General features: G+C 29.3%; 1 protein-coding gene and 1 pseudogene across 3 annotated transcripts; one reads left to right on the forward strand and one right to left on the reverse strand.

Annotated features, from left to right (window-relative positions):
* The first annotated feature begins 352 nt into the window (after positions 1-352).
* On the forward strand, positions 353-1,131 carry LOC124840443 (protein RADIALIS-like 3 pseudogene; annotated as a pseudogene). The gene is made up of 2 exons (XR_015781420.1): positions 353-531; positions 639-1,131. The product of XR_015781420.1 is annotated as a protein RADIALIS-like 3 pseudogene (transcript).
* Positions 1,132-14,226: 13,095 nt separating this feature from the next.
* LOC148194462 (uncharacterized) lies at positions 14,227-16,742 on the reverse strand. Of its 2 annotated transcripts, XM_088095953.1 has the most exons (4): positions 16,179-16,717; positions 15,384-15,958; positions 14,732-15,247; positions 14,227-14,650 (listed from the first exon to the last, which is right to left on the reverse strand). In XM_088095953.1, exons 1-4 carry the CDS (start codon positions 16,393-16,395, stop codon positions 14,486-14,488), a joined length of 1,473 nt encoding a protein of 490 aa, XP_087952079.1. In that variant the 5' UTR covers positions 16,396-16,717; the 3' UTR covers positions 14,227-14,485. The 2 variants fall into 2 exon arrangements, with proteins under 2 accessions (XP_087952079.1, XP_087952080.1); XM_088095954.1 differs by lacking the exon at positions 14,227-14,650 and having other exon boundaries at positions 14,720-15,247; positions 16,149-16,742.
* Positions 16,743-20,755: the final 4,013 nt, after the last annotated feature.

Genomic DNA, 20,755 nt, shown 5'->3' on the forward strand with positions numbered 1-20,755 from the left:
TATAAGAACGAATTTAAATTCCAGTGATATTTTCTCTCTTCATTGAACAACTGTCCTTATTAAAATCTGTTTGACCAGTGATTCCTAAAAATGTTTCTAAATCTATTACGAATATTTCTTCTGCTGATTAGAAGATGGAAAAATATCTTAAACATTGTTAAATTAAAAATATCTTACCTAATTTCGCTTTCAACTATGGAAAGTGACCTCGGTCTGATAGGTGAGACATCGAATCATTTCGAATCTAGCAGAAAGGTAAAGCAACGTTAAATTTAAGCCACCAAATTCACCTACCATACTTGCAACGTAAAATGTTGAAAGTTGGAGAAGGAAGAAAGAAAAACGTGGATAGAAAACTGCAGATGATTTGTCACCGTTCTTCTTTCATGTTCCAGTTATTGGCTATAAATTTCCACATAAAGCCGCTTACATCACCTGACTTCAAGTGCAGGAAATTTCAATTGGAAAAACAAGAAGTAAAATAACATAAAATCAAACGGAGATGCTAATTCTTGCAAGAAATCAATAGAGGTACCACATTTTGTCTCTATCTAATTATCTTTTTGCTGTTTCGGCCACAAGAATCAACCTTTCATTGTCATAACTTGAGTTTTATTAATCTCGTGTGGCCTTTGTAGAACACGAAAAAGAAGGCAAATTTTCTGGTCATTGCAGGCATCTGACTGCCCCGAGCGCTTCCAAAAACAAATACCATAATGTAACTGAATTATGGTATTATGGTAATCCTCATAGTTCTCTGAAAATGACATCCAAAAGCAGTGGCATGGATGATTTTCCTAAGGGCTTGTGTGGGTGGAGTTGGAAGGAGAACAAGTTGTTTGAGCTGGCTTTGGCCGTGGTAGATGAGAACCACCCAGAACGGTGGGAGATTGTGGCAGCCATGGTGGGAGGAGAAAAGAGTGCAGGGGAAGTTCAAGAACAATATGTATTTCTTTTGGAGGATTTAAATCTCATAGAATCTGGAAAATTGGACCATGAACTGGGAGTGGGAGAACCTCACCCCTGTGTCCTAGTTAACTCAATTGAGTCCTTGTGCTTGTCTGATAGAGATAGCAGCATGTAAGTCCCTTCTTTTTCCTCTTCAATAAAATCATTTTCTTCCTTTCTCCTTGTTACAAGTGTACTCTGTGATTTCCTTGTCTTTAATGTCATTCCTGATTTTTGTTTGAGAATCTGTTCGATTAGTTCCATTCCTGCAAAACAAAACCCAGATAACATCCTAATCTTTTTCAATCACCTGGAAAGTTTGAAAAGTATGTTGTGAAATTTGCATATAGATCATACAGAATGAATAAATGAAGAGGGGAATAAGGGAAGGAGAAAAGGAGACAGAGCCAGGGAAGAGGCAGTGCATGAGCAGAACCACAACAGATGATTTCTCTGTCACTCTCACTTTCTTGGCTCTATTGTGTTGATGATTCCATCCATGCTCTGCCGTTTCCCCTGCTCTGTCCTGTTACCTCAACCTTGTTGCGGACATCCTTAACATTAAGCAACATCTCATTCTGAGAAAGATTATTCTCCGATTAGACATTTTGTTAACTAGATTAAGCACCAAAGTCACTCTTGAGTGCATGTATGATTCGATTCCATCCTTTATATTTAGTAGGAGAAATGCTTTGTACTTTGCAGTACATGAATGATGTCTGTACTATGAAAATTTGTGTGATGAGTACTGGTACTAGGTAGCACAAAACGTCCATGTGTCATTACAAACAGCCTGTGGAATGTGTGAGATGTCTAGTGTACTGCTGTGTTTTAGTTTGTAGTACTATGGTACTGCTTTTTGCTAGCTGAATGTTGTATGGTACATCAACATTCAACTTTAGAATTTGATGAATTTCTCCAAACTCTACACTCCGTTTGCAAGGGAGGCCAAATTGTACTATACGTTAACTAATGTATTACATCTTAATGAAAGGGTGTTGAAAATATTAATTAATGTTAAGTCAAACATAAGGCTAATAAGGGAATTATATCCTCGGACTCTTTTACTCATTCTCAATTTTTTAACCATTTGTTTTCTTTTATTATATGTTATTTTCTAAGATAACTTCTTTTTTTTCAGTTATACTCTTAATTTAATTGATATGGAGAGATGAATATTAGCTATGATAACGGAGGAAACAGATGTAATTACATAAATGTATGTTAAAATTAAAAAAAAAAAACTGCGATGGGTATAATACGAATATAACTGATAAGTCACTTAAAATTGTATTAAAAGTAAAAATAAATAAGTGATTTTCTTGATTTGCTGAAAATACCTTAAACTACTAGTATAAAAGAAGAGATAGTAGTTATGTAGAAAAGAAAACCTTTTGCTGAAACTAGATTACATCCTTTTAGAAACGAGAAACTGAACAGACAAATTATATTTTCGAAGATAAAAATTGTATTAATATAACACTGAGTAAAAATAATAAAAGTTTATCAAATACTGTGGGCCCGCCATTTTCATTTCTATTTTTATGAATCAAACAGTAAATAATACTACTCTATTTATTTTTATTTTTGCCTCTTTTTCATCTGACCTGACAGAACATAACATTCTAACCTGTTGTATCGTATTTTATAATATTTTTAACAAATTATTATAAAAGTTAAACTTTATTTGAAAGATAATGAATAAAGTTGTTTTAGACGTAACTTTTATTCAAATTTATCAAAATGGATCAAGTTTTAAAAGAGTAAACAGATAAGTAAGTACTTCCAAAATACGAAATAATGAAACCATATTTTTAAAACATTTAAATAAAAGTGGTGCTTTCATGATTTTGTTTTTTAATGAAGTCCTCTTTAGAACTTACTACTTTAGCTTTTTCAATTTTTTACATTAAAAAATTATCTTTCTATTTCAAATAAAAAAATTAATTTAATTTTTTTTATTAATTAATAAACATGTAACGTCTCAAATAAATAGTTTATATATATATATATATATATATATATATATATATATATATCAATTAACATTTTATAATAAATTATGCAAATCATCTTACTATACTTGTTTATATTTTTTAAAAACTCAAACTCGTGTAAGTGATAAGTGAATAATGATCGGCTTCACTCAGATCAACAAATTATCTCTTTGCTTCTGCTCACTTGAAAGGATTTGAGGAAGAGTGATTGAGTAGATTTGAGAGAATTCAAAGATAAATTTATTGTTGTTTATTTGAGTGGATTTTGGAAGTAAGAGTGGATTTTGAAGTAAAGTTTCAAAGAATTAGTGTAGAATTTGATTGATTTGATAGATTAAAAAAAATTATTTTCAAATCCACTCTCACTTACCTCCAAAATCCACTCAAATAAACAATAAAAAATTTACCTTCAAATCCTCTCAAATTCATTTAATCAATCTTTCCAAAATTCATTCAAGTGAACAAGGGCTTAATGTTATACTCATTTAACTAGTCATAACTCATTCAATGACCAGATCTCTTTAAGTTCACTAGATTTTCATAAGTTTGATTTTACTAAGCGAAGAAACTCACTCGCGTAACGATCAGATAATGGAAAAAAAATAAAATAATTTGGTCCAATAAAATTAAACTTTAAAATTCAGAGAGCAGTACGACTTAAGCTCTCTGTTCAAATTTTCTTAACCAACTAGTGGACCTTCCCCAGTGCGCTTGCGAAATTTCAAAAATTTCATGGATATATCAAATCGTCAAATTGATCTATTTTGGATAATCTTACTCCTTTCTTGGTTCAAAATTGTGTTCAAGATCAAAATGAATCATTTTACTCAACACCAAAACCATGTGATTGATGATTTGTTTTCATTTAACATTTGAAATCCTCCTTAAAAAACTCAACAAAACTAATAGTACTTAAAGCAACACCATACTTTTAATATATGATCATTTTAATTTCAGCAAATACACAAAAATAATCATTCCAAGATTATGTTTAGTTCAACAATTTCATCAAAGTAACTACACCTAACATACACAAAATAAAATTATTAATTTAATCTAATTTAAATTAAAAAAAAAGTTACCAGATTCCTTAACTCTAGCTTTTACAAAATACTTTACCTGTACATGAAAAACTAGAATCAACGATCTAAATACATTTTAATAATCTTAATCAAATAGAGATTCATTTTAAACTCTCATTTCAAGTTACATGCAAGGATTCTTTAATACATGCAGGCAAAACTTCTAAAATAAACTCAAGAGAAAGAGGTAGAAATGAATTTACTTCAAATAAAATACTAATTGGCTAGGATGGTAGTACTTTATGTCAAAACTCCTATGATAAACTTTGATATTTAAATTGATGGGTAGACTGATAAGAATTTAAAAAGAGTGAATAGGAAAGAAAAATGATAGTTTTAAAGAAATTTTGATATTAGTTTTAAAAATAATATATAAATTTGGACAATCAAATAGTTTAAAAAGAAATGAAAGCTAAAACTTTAAAAAAATAAAAAGCTAGAAACTTTTAATTTTAGTATATAAATCAATTTATTAAAAATCATCTCAAGTGTTTGTATATAAATTTAAAAGATTTAAAAAATTTACTAATCAAATTATTCAAAACTATAATTAAAAAAATGAAAATTTATTAGAACAAATGTCTCAAAATAAAAAATATGATTATATAAATAATTTAAAAAATTCATTAATCAAATTATTAAAAAACATAAAAACGAACAAAAATAGAAATGGATGCTTTCAACAAATAAAATAGAATCAGACATTAATAACACTTCTAAAAATTAAAATAAATAAAAAGTTAATAACACTTAAAAGGAGAAGTCATTATAATTTGTACTTTGAAAAAAAAAATCATAAAGATTTAAAGTCAGTTTATCTACAACGTCACTTTGATAAAAAAAAATCTTTATTTTAAAACATAATTGTGTTCTTTTAATCTAAATTCATATTTAAAAACGACTTCTTCAATTTAAAATCATTACTTTTAAACGCGATTTGTTCATCTCTATACATTTTCTTAAATCTGTGCGAAATTAAAAGTTATACCAGTTTGGTAAAAAGTCAATGAACAACATAGATATTTTTTATTATAGAAGTGGATAAATAAGGTTTGTTTCTATGTCGGAAAGCCTGGAATTAAATAATGAAAGAAAAATCATAAAACAAAAAGGTTGAGGAATTTAACAGCAACTAGTATGAGAAAACGAAGGGACTTTAGCAGGGCCCCAAATGTCAGAATGAATGACTTGAAAGGGAATACAACTTTTATTCATACTGGGGTAAAAGGGAATGCGATGACTTTTAGCCATTTCACAAGTAGAACATTGAAATTTAGAGGAATGACAATTTGAAAATAAATGGGGAAATAATTTTTGAAGATAACCAAAGGAAAGGTGTCCGAGTCTTTTATGCCAAAGCCAAGTAGCAGAATGAGAAGAATCTGGAGTGTTAGTAGCAGATGCTCTGCAATGCAAGTCAGTACCACCCTCAGAGACATCTAAGAAGTAAAGATTACCACGTCTAACACCATAGCCAAGAATCACCTTGGTCTGGACGTCCTGAAAAACACAAAATGTGGGCCAAAAAATCACACTGCAGTTAAGTTGTGATGTAAGTTGACTAACAGATAAAAGATTGAAATCAAGAGAAGGAACGACAAGAACTGAATGAAGAGTGAGAGTTTTTGATAGAGTAATGGTACCCTGACCAGTAATGGAGGCAGAACCACCATTAGCAGTGGTTATGGTGGACTTACTGCATGGGAAACAATGTTGTAACATAGAAGCATCATGAATCATATGATCTGATGCGCCAGTATCAATTATCCAAGTAGAATTCCTAGAGTGAGTAGAGAAAGCAAGAGTTTTACCTAGAATACCTTCATACACAACATTAGCTTGAGGAGAGGGAGATGAGTCACCATCAGAAGAAGAATTGAGGGCTTTGGAGGAGATTTTTCTGCGAGGACGTTTGGTGAAGTCCCACCACGTTGGATAGCCGATGATTTCGTAGCAACGATTCTTGGAGTGACCAGAATCACCACAATGAGAACATAACAAGGGTTTCGCAGAGGAACTATCCTTGCGGTGTTTAGGAGGATAATTGGCCGCAGAAGAATGAGGAACTTGAGATAGTAGAGCTGAGGAATCCGAGGTAGGAGCAGGACGACCCATAGTGATACGTTGTTGATGTTCACGACGGACATAGGCATATGTGCTCTCAAGATCCAATTTTGGGTCTTTACGAAGAATCTCTCCACGAACTTGGTCAAAATCAGAATCCAAGCCGCTAAGAAAGATGTGGACACGTAGACGAGCCATGGAAGAATGCATCTGGACTACGCCATTCACGGTGGTTTCAGAAGAAGACATACGATGATCAATTTCTTGAAATATGGAGAGTAGTTCGTTATAATAAGTAGAGAGGGGACGACCATGTTGTTTGGTGGAGAAAGATCGTTGGTTCAGTTCGAAGAGGCAAGTTTCATCGGATCCATCGTAGAATGTGCGGAGAGCTGCATCCCAAATTTGATGGGCAGATTCAAGGCGGATAAACCGCTGCATCAACGGGGGACTCATGGAATCAATAAGCCAACTTTTCACCCGTTTATTCTCAGTAATCCAGTTATCATAGGTTGGGTCATCAATGGAGGGTTTCGCAGTTGCCCCAGTGAGATACCCCGATTTGTTTCGAGCACCAATACGCATGTCCATTAACTGGGACCAAAGGGGGTAGTTTGAGTCATCAAGAATAACAGTGATGGGAAAAGAAGAATTATCTTGCTGAATGATAATATTGGAAGATGGGTTGGCCATGGTGAAATGAGAAATTTAGGAATTGGAAACAGTGCGGAGATGAAGATAAATATTCCCGGAATTAGAAAACATCTGATACCATGTTAAACAATTCACTGGGAATAAAATACAATCCTTTCATTCATCTTTTTTCTTCTCAGATGTACATATTTTATAAGCAATATTAAATGCTTATATTTAAAATAGGAAATAATATAAAAACAGAAAACAACTTAAAACAGAAAACAACTTTAAATATTTAAAACTTATTCCTAATTAAGTGCAACAATAATTTAAATCTAAATTATATCTTCAACCGCCCATGAGCTTCTTCTTGCATTCCATTGTTTTCTTTCTTTACCTCCAACTTTTATTGTCTTTCTTATTTTTTTCCTATAAATTATATATTAAATAATTGAAAATATATATTATTTGTATTTTTTTCTTCCCCATAACAGTCAAAATGGGTAACCCAGCTCGATCCGGTCCAGCTCACCACGTGTTGGTCACTTAGTGAGTCAACTCTGTCCAGCTTACTTATTAGCGAGCTGAACAAATTCGAATCCGGCGTGACCCACTACAGGTTAGTAGGTTAAGCGAGTTGATTCACTAACTTATTTAATTATAATTTTTTTTAATTCAAATTTAAATAAACGTTACACTAAAATGATGTTAAACTCCAAAGACAATTCAAAATATAAAAAAAGTATCATACAAAATCCAAAAACATCTACAAAGACTAAAAAATAAGTTTTTAATATTGATCTCAATTCTTGAGATGTATGATATTGCATATTCTCTATCGATACTTTCGTATGTTATGTTGACTTTCTTGATTGACATCAATTTTGGATAGTCTAAATCTCTAAAATTGATTAGATTTTCTTGACTTATAAGAGACATATAGTACAATAATAATATAATTAATGAGGAAAAAATATATGTAACTATACCTATAATTAACTATGGATATAATGAAAAACAAATATTTGAATTGAAATTTTATACAACATAATTGATTAGGCATATAATATAATTAATATGTTGAATTTCATAGTATTTCTTCACATATCCACTTTGAAAACATTCTCTCATATCCTTTTGGTTTTTCTCTTTTCTTCACACATCACATAACTAAATCATCATTGATCTTCTTTCTTCACACATTCATCCTTTCATATTTTCATCCTCTAAACCAATCAAATCCTAAGTATTGTTGGAAGATTTGTACTTATAGGATAGTGAAGTTCACACAATGAAAGGAAGAATGATGAGTTTATTATGATAGACTAAAAGAGTTGCTATAATAGAGATAGAGTTGTTCCTACTTTAATTTATTAAATACGTTAGACTTGGAAAGAGATTTTAATAATTACTCTTATATTTTTTTTACAACAAACTATGTGATCCAAATGAGACATAAATTTCTCTGTTCTTTTCTCTTTTATGAGTCAAAGTCTATGATGCCTGACAATGTTCATGAAAAAAAATGTTAAGATTTTAAGAGATATCATTAACACATTCTTAAAGAATATGAAAGAAAAAACAAGGATTGAAACATTTTATGAGAATAAAGGTAAATGTCAAATAACCTATTAATGTCACTAAAGTTAAGCATGATGAAACAAACAATTATAATATTGTAACTCAACATAGGTCAAAAAGTGGTTTTTGAAGGTTAGCTAAATGTTATAAGCAACCACAACCATTTTGAGTTGTGGCTAATGAAAGGCTTTAGGATAATAAAAAGCCCTTTGCATTTCTCCTAATTGAATGGAGAGACCTTTTATCCATGAAAAGCCCTTCCGCAAGTTGAATCAATCAAAGAGTTAGTGATTCTCGTGGAGGGGCCTTGAATTAATTTAAAATGTTTTTTATTTAAATTAATTTTATATATTTGATACTAATTTTTTATATATATTTATTTAGTATACAAAAACATTTATTGAAAATCCATAACAGCATAGAGGGATTATGTTGGTGATGAGAATGGGCCGAGGAACTTTTAGAAGGAGAAGCCATGGACGATGAAGATGGGACAAATGAATGTTATTTTCGAGGTGGTGGTTGAGAAAGTTAAGATACCACACACTCTTATTTCAATGCTAAAATTTACTTAGAACCATGTCACTTTTGTGAAGAGAGAAACAAATATTCGTCTCATTCTCTTTCTAGGGAAAGCAATATATTCTAGGCTCACAATTTACCAACACGCACCTTCTTGTATTTGTTACACTCTGAACCAATGAAATGGGTTCATTTTGTTTCTGTAAAGTAGAAAAATACTGACACTTTTTCTAAGCTCAAAATTTGGCAACATTCAAAACAAGAAAGAAGGCAAAACAGGTCTAATTGGATTGTTGTGATGCATAGTCGTATACGTCTGGCTCAACAAACAAACCAAAACCAACGTATTACCAAATGTTGTACCCCATGGATCACATCACATATGTTCTTGTGTTAAGGAAAATGTTTACAGCCTAACAAGTTAGGTGGGTGACAAAAACTTGGTAGGTAGGTCCCCATCGCACTCGAGTTCTGCACCTAAATTTCGTAAAAGGTGCATTGTTTAGCAATTTAATTTTGTTGTGAAACATCTGCACCGTTTTACTCCTACCCTCTACCCTCCTCCTCAGCCCCTTTAAAGAAAAATATTGTGTTTTTTTTTTTCATTTTTCTCGTCAAATTATTCTTCTTATTTTTTTCTATTAATAATACATTATTATTCGTATTAATATATATTGATATATTTTTTTATCTATTCTAAAATTTTGTTTAAATGTTTAACAATTTTATTTTACATTTTTATAAACATTATAATTTTAAGAATTAAATATATTTTTAGCCCATTAACTTTTATGGAAAATTGAAAATAAGTTTTTCTTTTGAAACTTTAGACTAATTTAGTTATTTATTTTCAGAACAATGTGAATTTAGTCTTTTTAACGATTGTTAAGTTTATTTAAGGTTTTAAAGACGTTTATCTACTAACATTAAAAAAATGTATCAAAAAGTGTAAACAATTAAAATGTTATCATGAAATGTGTTTTAAACGTTAATTAAATTTAACTAAATTCTATATATTTTTAGAGTTGAGAGACTAAATTTAGTCAAAATTTAAAAGAGTGACCAATTCTAATTTTATTTTTAAGCAAAAATATTTAATCCTATTTTAATATAGTATATGAAATTATTTTATTTATTATTTAAATTATTTTTAATTAATTTGTTTCAACTATTATATAAAGAATTATTATTTAATTAAAAGTTAGAAGTAAATTATTTTTATATGTAACAAGATTTTCTCATAAAGAATATTAATCATCATATAACATTGTATATACATATTTAATATCTTAGGATATTAATATAAGTTTTTCATAAGTCGATGAAGATCTCTTAAAATATTTCTTAATAATTTTTAGTGAACATCTTTTTCTTCTACTAGTACAACAAATACAAATAAAAATGGGTAATTTTTTTTAAGTCTTAAATATTAATATTAAAAAAATTCAACACACAATATAGCCAATAATGTTTGCAATTGAACTACAATCATAATACTTAATCTCATTTTATAATATGAATCTATATTTCACTTGTGATGATCTAATATCGACAGTTACATTGAGAAGTAACTAGATAGTTGAAAAATTCTTATTAAAAACATTGATAAAGTCATAATCTTTTTCTTCTTGGAAATATTAATAATTTTTTAGCTAATGAAAAAAAAATTCACTACCTAACCTTAACAATGTTGAAAAAACATCAGATAGTCCAAAGTTTGACCTATGAATATATTAGTTCAGTGTAATATTTTGAATTATTCATATATTCTTGTACTTGCTAAATGCTTCTTTAGACTCCACCATAACTTGAGTTTTTTACTAGTGTAACTTTCTAAACACACTGATATATGTGTTGGTCTCAACTGATTGTAATTAAACATAAAACTTGTTTTCAATTAACATACTCTTAGATATTTTCAAGGATCACATGATTATCAAGATATGTCATAATTTTCTTTTTATAATAGAGCATATATATATATATATATATATATATGGGGTTTGCTAACGCGCACGCATGTTTTTCAGTTGGTACATTTTAGCAATGTGTACCGGGTTTTAGTAGACAAAAATATCCTTATATATCATGGATTCTAAGTTTTAAGGTTAATAATTTTCATTCTCAAAACTAAAAAAAAAAAAGAAACCCCCCAAACCCTTACTCACCTCTCTCATTCCTCTCAACCCTTTCTCTTTCATCTTTCTCACTCCAATCTTTTCTCTGTCATCCCTACTGTAGCCCCAATTGAAAAAATCAGAAACACCCTACTGTAACCCCAATTGAAAAAATCAGAAACACTTACCGTTAAACAATCTTACAAAAAAATGATTTTATAATGAGTTTTGATCTTATAATCTTTGTCTTATCTAATTTTATCCAATTTTCACAAGCATAAAGGAATTGGTAATTGACCTGGAAAAAATCAGAAATACTTGTTGTTAAACAATTTCTTACAAAAAAATGATTTTACAATGAGTTTTTATTTTATAATTTTTGTCTTAGCTAATTTTCACAAACATAATGACATCAAAGGAATTGGTAATTGGCCTGGAAAAAAATCATAAACACTCTTTGTTAAACAAATGAATTTTCATTTTATAATTTTTGTCTTATATAATTTTATCTAATTTTCACAAGCATAATGACATCCGAAAGAATTGGTAATTGGCCTGGAGGTTTTTTTAGAGATGATGATTCAACATATGCAGATGATGAAATTAGAGAAATTAGGAAAGATGGTGAAATTGAAGAGATCTTGAATGAACCTTTGCCTGATGGTGAATATGTATATGACTCAACTCTTTACAAAGGCAAATTGTTTAAAAGTAAGTGTTTTCTGATTTTTTTCAATTGGGACTAAGTAGGAATGACAGAGAAAAGGTTAGAGTGAGAGAGATGAAAGAGAAATGATTGAGAGGAATGAGAGAGGTGAGTAAGAGTTTGGGGTTTTTTTTTTTAAGTTTTGAGAATCAAAATTATTAAAATACCCTTAACCTTAAAACTTAGAATCCATGGTATATAAGGGTATTTTTGTCTACTAAAACCCGGTACACATTGCTAAAATGTACCAACTGAAAAACAGGCCTACGCGCGTTAACAAACCCATATATATATATATATATATATATATATATATATATATATATGTATAATATAAATTACATCACGATAATCTATAAATCATCCAAACATATAAAAAAAATGTAAAATTAATAATCAGAGCAGTATATATGTAACTTTCTTTTATTCAAATTCATTGAATAAAAGAAGATATTTACAGTTACTTTATTTTTATTATTATTTTATAAGTACTGTTTTTTAAATTATAAAATAATGATATTTAAAATAATAGAAATAAAACTAGAATCAAGAATTTCAAATAGATAACTAGGTATGAATGAAAATAAAAAAAATAAATAAAATAACAAAAATACAATTTAATATAATTGATTCGGGCATTATGCGAAATTAGAGTTTGTCTTTATTTAAAGTTTTGATTTTCAAAATTTAAAAATGAATAAAGTAGTTCTTTTAATCCTAATTGCCATTAATTTTTTTTTAGCGTGTTAAATGATATTTTAAATTGGAGTTGAAGGTTGTTTATCTTGAACACATTCTAATTCAAATGTTATCTTAGAATACCATTTAAACATGTAAGAAATAAATTAACTCCACTAAGTTAAGAAAACTATATGAATTCATTTTTAAAGTTTATAGGACTAAAAATGTATCAAAGTTTTAGTTTAAAGATTAAGTACATATTAACTCTAAATTAAATAAAATAATTATAAATTAATAAACATAATCAATTCTTATATGGAAATAAATTAAGTCACATAGTTATAAATTTATACATATGACCTGTGTGTATGATTGGAGAAGTAAATAAATGATGGTGGATAACTGAAAATGAATTCAATGATATAAATATAAATAAATAAAAGGTAGGTGTGTAATATTATTTAAATTATATTTTTAAGATTGAATAAGTTTAAAATCCGTTTATTTAAATAATGTCAAGTTATTGTTTCTTATATTTAAAATATTAGTATAAAGTTCCAGCTATAATAGTTTTTATAATATATATATATATATATATATATATATATATATATTAATAATTAATATATTTTAATAATGAATTAATATGCTTTTTAATTATTTTTTTCAACATAAAATACTGAACATTTCTTTTAATACGAGTTTAATTATATGAGGTAAGATTTTTAACTCTTACGTTTAAAGTAATAATAGAATAAAATAAATAATATAGTTATTTAAAAGTAAAAACGATACATAATGGAGTTTTAAATTGTATTATTTTAGTATTATTACTTAAAAATTTATACTTAAATAAACATATAATAATATTTTTTGCGTTAGAAAATGTTTTATAGCAATTAAATGTATATTAATTAGAAATATAATTTACTATTTAAACGTCAAATTATCAATGTACACTAATAACATTTTTCAGTCACTTACATTGATTATTTACTCCTGTAATGTTAATGTTTAAGTTTGGTTAATAATTCTTTTAATCATTTAATAAATAATTAAACTATAATTTATAACGCTAGTAAGTTACCAAAAAAATATACATATTTAAACATCTTACAAATACTATTTATTTTTTTATTAATTACTTATTTATTATAAATCTTCTTCTTTATTATTTTTATATAAGAAAAATAAGAAGCCACTGGAAACAATTTCGGCATTTTTTGGAACGAAAATATATTTTAACAACTTTTTTTATAATAGTTTGTGATTCGTCCTTTCAAATATACGTACCAATAAATCAGTAACACGTTATTTATTATTAAAAAGTTGTTATCAGAGTACAAAACCGAATACTGAATATTAGATGAGTTTATTTGAATAATTAAATTTTGAAGATTTTATATCTGTAATTTAAACAAACAGTTTTATTTTTTGAAAAAATTGACATTTAAACACATGGGAGGATTTATATGGATCTTATTTTTAACTTAATAAATTTTAACATACACTTTATATTTACTCATCTACTACTTTACTTTTTAATTTTTTTAATAAATACAAAAATTAATCTTTATAAATATAAAAGTTAACTTTTTATGATCAAAATTTTCTTAAAGTTGGATTCTGAACCGGTGCAAATTGGTGTTAAAAAAAATTTCCATTTGAAATAGCTGTAAAAGTGCTCAACTTTTAAAGCTGAAGCTGTTGTGCCATGTGGTAATTGCTTCTGCTCCACCAGCAAGATTAATTACAAAGCTTCTATCTCTAAAAATTTCCTACTAAAACACTATCAGAACGAAAACCAAACATCAAGCATGCCGGAAAAGAAAAAGTTATTGAAATCATTTTACTTTAAGGTTGTGTTGAAGTTATAGTTTGCACACCCAACCAAAGATAAAACGACTCTTTTTCCATTTCTACCAAATCATCATCTGGGATACAAAATGTTATCCAAACCCTACCCGATCATGATTTTGCCAAATTCGCTATTTAGTGGTGGTAACTTCAAACTTCAAACTCCAAATTAAGATTTTGCGAAACAATTTTTTATTTTTGTGAATCAAGTTGAAGCACCTCTAGGATTTAGAAGTGTACACTTCGTGGACAATCTAAAATCCGAATAATTTTTCTTACAATCATTGTTCCTCACTACTCTCTCTCAGCCTTATCTGTAAAGTTGGTCCCTGGTTGTGTTAGAATGACATCAAATTCACTAAGAGTCCACTCTGCTACTTCATCTTTGTCGCTTACAAATATCTCGGTACCAGAATCAATAGATGTCCACACCCTTTTGGCAGGAGGAGTTCCTGGGTCCTGCATCACACGAGAAGATAAGTTATAATGCGTGGTGACTCATTAGATTCCAAATCCTACAATAGTAGTTCAATTATTGACCTGATAAAAGTAGAGTCTACTTGATAGCCCTCCAACATCCAGTTCCCAAGTCCGTGCATCCCCCACCCAACCATCACCTTTTTTAGTGGGATAGCCATATTCACCCCATATAGGGTGAGGCAGCAACTGAACAATCTCTTGTGCATGAGGGTTGCTGTAAGGGTCACATGTGCTCACTGGCTGCTCCAAGTGTTCGGCATTCCCAGGAGCACAATAGAAGTGATATGCTGAGTAGGGGAAATTGGCTGTGTCATTTCTGTAGATTTTTTTGTTGTCTGGAGTGATATGATATGGTGGACAGTTAGCCAAGCCTTTGGGGCTGCACCAAGCTGGGGTTTCAGGGTTGATGATCATCTCACTGTATCTGGTGACATCAGTGAGTACATCTCCATCACAAGGAGCACCGTTGTTCTTCCAACAGCTTCCAATGTCTAAAAGGTAGAATTGACTCTTCGAACCTCCCCCCTGCTTGATATCCATCCTCAGCTTCACCTTGAAATTTGGTGATTCCGGAAGCTGAATCACGAACCAACCCAAATGGTTAATCATCAAATTTTAACTAGATTGTATGGTTTTCTTATTAAACTATCAGTTAAACAGAAATGGAAATATTGAAATTGGACTTTGAAGGAAATGTTTATCTTGAACTCACAGTTTTTAGCATTCCCCTTGTGTCATAGTGGTAACCTCCAGAGAATCCTTTGGTTGCATCAGCTCTAAGGTACAACATCAACCAAGGGTATTTCTTTGAAGTCTTTAGCTTGTGTTTGAACTTCCAACTTCCAACATTAACTTTCTTCTCCCAAACTACCTCATAGTAAGATGCACCATCGTGTTCACCCCCACAATCAGAATCCAAATCATAAGTACCGCTGAATCCCCCTGACATTCTTCCATCTTTGAGCTGTGTCTGCTGATGGCACAAGATGGGTTGGTTCATGCACCCTTGTCCAAAACAAGGAAACCGTCCCGGACTAAAAGGGGGTACCTTTTTTCCATCCTTAGGACACAACCCAGACGTGGTGTCGTAGTTTCCATTTTTCAGCATTACCATCCAAAATTGCCATGGCCTTGGGGTGTCTGCAACTTCACACAAAGAACCCAAATACAGTTCCTTTTCAGCTGCATAAAGGTCTGTATCATTGATATTTTGTAACTTTAGGCCAGGAAACGACTCCCCCACGCCAAGGCTGTTATCAGCTTCTGTGACCTTGTGAATCAGAGAACCTGGCCATCACAACCACTCACAATTCTCAACAAAAGAAAGCACAATGCAGATTTGTTAAAAAAAAAAATAACAAAAAAACTAAAGTATGTGGGAGATTACAGAATCAGAAGACAACATAACATGCAGAACATGTGACACAACATTGAAGATCAAACATACAATAAACTGAAGTAATAAAATTTATAGGACTGTGTTTGTGTGTCGTGTGATTTGGCTTACCCGAAAGATCAAAACAGTCAGCAGCTCTCGGGCTACCCATGTCAGGAGCTTCTTCACCAACTTCGTTGCAGAAGTTCCAAGCTTCAAAGGCCACCCTCAGACCATCTCTCTTCATTCCTGGGTCTCCTACAGCTGAGACATGACTCTGCTCTGTGGACACCAGAGAGGCACTGAAAACAAGCACATTGATGAACAACACAATGAACATTTTCTCCATTGGGGGTTCAGAGGCAGAGGAGCATGGTAGAGGGTCTAATCCAATGTTAGGAGCACTTTCTCCTTCTAGTTTCGGGTGAAACTTTCTTACCTTCTAAGTGCCACTCCTTCACCAAATTATTTTATTTTGTTAGTACTGAATGAATAGGTGTCGTTAATGAGAAATTTATAACCACAGATGGATCTCTGTCAAACGGAGTAGACTAGGATAAGTCCAACTCATATGTCACACCGGTGATGCATCATTTGTTACCGTCAGATGTAAATATACTTTTATGGGAATAAATCATGTGGATGTTTTATTGAGTAGATTGAAAATTGCAATTTAGTCCTCATGTCATTAACGGTACTTTTGTACAGCTAAGTTTATTGTAAAATGAACCATAATCAATTCAAGTTCAGTTCTGTTTGCATCGATGAGCCCGTTTTTGCCTGTTTCAGAGTATCTAGATTTTGGACCATCTCATATAAGCTTCCTTATCTATCAGTATTAACATAATATCAGATCAAGAAATTTGATATGTGTTTTCTCAATCCTCTTAATATATGTTCTTTTTACAACTCTCAGAAAATGTTATATGTTTTGCTCTGTTTGATGAATTGTTAGTTCATTTTTTGTCTTTATTGATAAATTAATACAGGTTCTGTTTCACTAGTAGATATTATTTTTTCTGGTACGTGGGGATGGATCTTGTGAGAAAAGTTTTTCTATAGAAACATCCAGGATTAGGATGTTCAATAATCTCAAACTGGCAAATACTGACAGAACTAGTCATCATTTGACAGAAAATACCTTTTTAAAATGGATAAAAATATATTTAAAAATAAAAAACACTTTCTTAAAAAAGTGGTTTTAATGTGAATGTCATGTTCAGGAGATCTTTAGATGGTTAAATATGTGTTTTAATTTTTAACTTTAAAAGCAAAATTAAAATTTATTTTTGTCTTAAATGTTAATACATTTGTTTCTAAATTTTAAAAATAATGAATACAGTTTTCTTAATTAATTGATATTCAATTTTTTAACATGTTGAAAGATATTTTAGATTAATATTTAAGTTAAAATATATTAAACAATGTAAATAACTCACATATTGTCCCGAAACAATTCATACTTTGAAGAGACAACTCACATAGGAAAAACATGTTTGACAATGTCAAAAAATATTTAATTAAAATAATTTTATTTATTATTTTTAAAGTTTTGAGGATAAAATATATTAAAATTTAGAAGAAAAAGTTAATTTTGCATTTAAATTTAATAATAACATATTTAATCATTTTATATAAATTTAATAAAATTCCTTATTTTATCTTACTTACAGGTCATTATGCAAACAATTTTTAGGTAAAACTCAAAAAGAATGATGTAATTTGATATAGAGATTCTAGTAAATCACACCACCCAAGATCACATTGACCCACGAGAATTCCAATATGTCGTTCCCATTTTATAAAGGATAATGATACTTTGACAACATTTTAAAATCATCTATGTGTCATTATGTGATTGGTCTAAAATTACTCTACAATTAATAATAATAATCATAAAAACCAACATGGAACAATCACATAATAATACATATATGATGTTAAAATGTTGTAAAAAAATGTTATCAAAGTATCATTATCCTTTTGTAAAACTGGTTATAAACAAAATTTACTCTTTATTTATTTCAAAATTTGGTTTTGGAAGGTAAATTTGAAATATTAGTTAGTATAGAGTGTGTATAAAAAGAATGACCTTGATAAGGTAAATAAAAATAAATCAATTAAAGGTGTTTATTTTAGAAATTTTTAAATTAGTTATAAATTAGCTTAGGAGTGATAACTTATTTAATTTTCTTGTATCATTATCTCTCATATTTTAATGTGTTTCTTTGATGTCCTTAATTTATTTTATTTATTATTATTTCAATCTTACAAGCATAATTAATTATTTGATTATATAATGTATTTGGGAAGTTACCTTTTAATTTCTTATGCATGTGAAAATAAAGAAAAATTAATACTACAAATTGAAGTAACAAATATTTCATTTTATGATTCTATGTGAAAATTGCACACAATAACAATTATAAAATGTTTAAATTGCGAAATTAAAAAAGTAAATTTTGAAAAATATATGAAAATTAAATTTTTGGGAAATTTTTAACTTACTTGAGAATTTATAATACTTTTTAATTTTTACATTGTAAAAATTGAAAATTGAAAATAATTTTTGAATTATACAATTAAAAGTTAAATAATTTTTAAATTATACAATTTAAAAGTTAACTTTAAAAAAAAAAGAAATGATTTTCAAATTACACAATTCCATAAAATTTTGAATTATATAATTCAAAACTCATTTTTCATTTTCATATTACACAATTTAAAGAGAACAAAATAAGAAATTTGTTTAAGTAACAGTGAAATAAATTTATGAAGCTACAAAAAGAAGCTGCCCACTTAAAATTATAGACAAATACCTGCAACAGTGAAAGTAAATAAAAATTTAGAAAACTTAATGTTACTGTAAAAATTTAGAAAATTAATGTTACAGGCATTTATGGAAGAAAAGGAGAGAAGAGAAACAGACTGTCTGGGACGCTGTCTGGGACGCTTGCTCTTCTCCAATTGTTGCTATTCATACTCGCCAAAGGAGGGGAGGTACCTGCAAAGATACTCCGACGCTCAAGTCAGATGTGAATTATGGAGCCTCAGCTCTCCAGAGAGTAATTATGGTACTGCTCTGAAATATTATTCAGGATCTCTAGAGCATAAAGAGAACGTACCTGGACTTTGGTCCTGTCACTGTATTTATAAGCAAAATAAAAATAACCACCTTACCTAAAAATGTGGCTAGTGGCTTTGACAAATATATTAACTGTCTAAAATATCTAAGATATTTATGTTATTACATAAATATCCTTACTACATAACAAAAATGTTTCGGTGTACATTTGTCCGGTGTGTCTTTATTGCTCCTGGCTGTCTGGGACGCTGTCTGGGACGCTTGCTCTTCTCCAATTGTTGCTATTCATACTCGCCAAAGGAGGGGGAGGTACCTGCAAAGATACTCCGACGCTCAAGTCAGATGTGAATTATGGAGCCTCAGCTCTCCAGAGAGTAATTATGGTACTGCTCTGAAATATTATTCAGGATCTCTAGAGCATAAAGAGAACGTACCTGGACTTTGGTCCTATCACTGTATTTATAAGCAAAATAAAAATAACCACCTTACCTAAAAATGTGGCTAGTGGCTTTGACAAATATATTAACTGTCTAAAATATCTAAGATATTTATGTTATTACATAAATATCCTTACTACATAACAAAAATGTTTCGGTGTACATTTGTCCGGTGTGTCTTTATTGCTCCTGGCTGTCTGGGACGCTGTCTGGGACGCTTGCTCTTCTCCAATTGTTGCTATTCATACTCGCCAAAGGAGGGGGAGGTACCTGCAAAGATACTCCGACGCTCAAGTCAGATGTGAATTATGGAGCCTCAGCTCTCCAGAGAGTAATTATGGTACTGCTCTGAAATATTATTCAGGATCTCTAGAGCATAAAGAGAACGTACCTGGACTTTGGTCCTGTCACTGTATTTATAAGCAAAATAAAAATAACCACCTTACCTAAAAATGTGGCTAGTGGCTTTGACAAATATATTAACTGTCTAAAATATCTAAGATATTTATGTTATTACATAAATATCCTTACTACATAACACACATGAAAAAAAAAAAGAAGTAAAAACAGATATAGTAATATCTGTTTTCCTTAAACATGTTTCATCCAATTTCAGTGTATTATTTATACTTAGTAAATTATATATTTATCATCTTATTTATTTTATTTCTTTATTTTATAATTATTTAGTAAAATGTTTTTAACTTCATGTTATTGATTTATTCATATCAATGTTATATATATATATATATATATATATATATATATATATATATATATATATTTCCATTTAGTAATTTATTTTTAATTATGTACTTATTCTGCTTATTTATTTAGTTATATTTATATTTAGTTTATATTGGCACTCATTCTATTTATTCTATTCATTTACTAGTGAAAATATGTTCGTTCATTTTTTTTATTATAGTAAAAGTTTTAATAAATTATAAAAGAAATATTGATAAATTATAAAATAGTTTTTATAAAAAGGTAATTATAAAATTAATAATTTATATAATCTTATTATAAATATTTTTTATTATGTTAATCATTTTTTTATTTGAGTTAAAATATAGTTATGTAAATTTGAAAAATAGTTTTTATAAATTTAGAAAAATATTTATATTTTATTTTGATATATTATGATTTTATTTTATATTAATCTCATATTTATATTTTAGTATATG

Source organism: Vigna umbellata, chromosome 8 (assembly GCF_029865625.1).
Source record: "Vigna umbellata cultivar VRB3 chromosome 8, Vumbellata_1.0, whole genome shotgun sequence".
Classification (NCBI taxonomy): Eukaryota; Viridiplantae; Streptophyta; class Magnoliopsida; order Fabales; family Fabaceae; genus Vigna; species Vigna umbellata.

Excerpts from the sequence above, each read along its gene's own strand:
- LOC148194462 (XM_088095953.1), bottom strand. The coding sequence starts at position 16,395 with ATGGAGAAAATGTTCATTGTGTTGTTCATCAATGTGCTTGTTTTCAGT. Across the intron at positions 15,248-15,383 it reads CAAGGGGAATGCTAAAAACT|CTTCCGGAATCACCAAATTT; the intron begins GTGAGTTCAAGA and ends TTCGTGATTCAG. Across the intron at positions 14,651-14,731 it reads GTAGACTCTACTTTTATCAG|GACCCAGGAACTCCTCCTGC; the intron begins GTCAATAATTGA and ends CGTGTGATGCAG.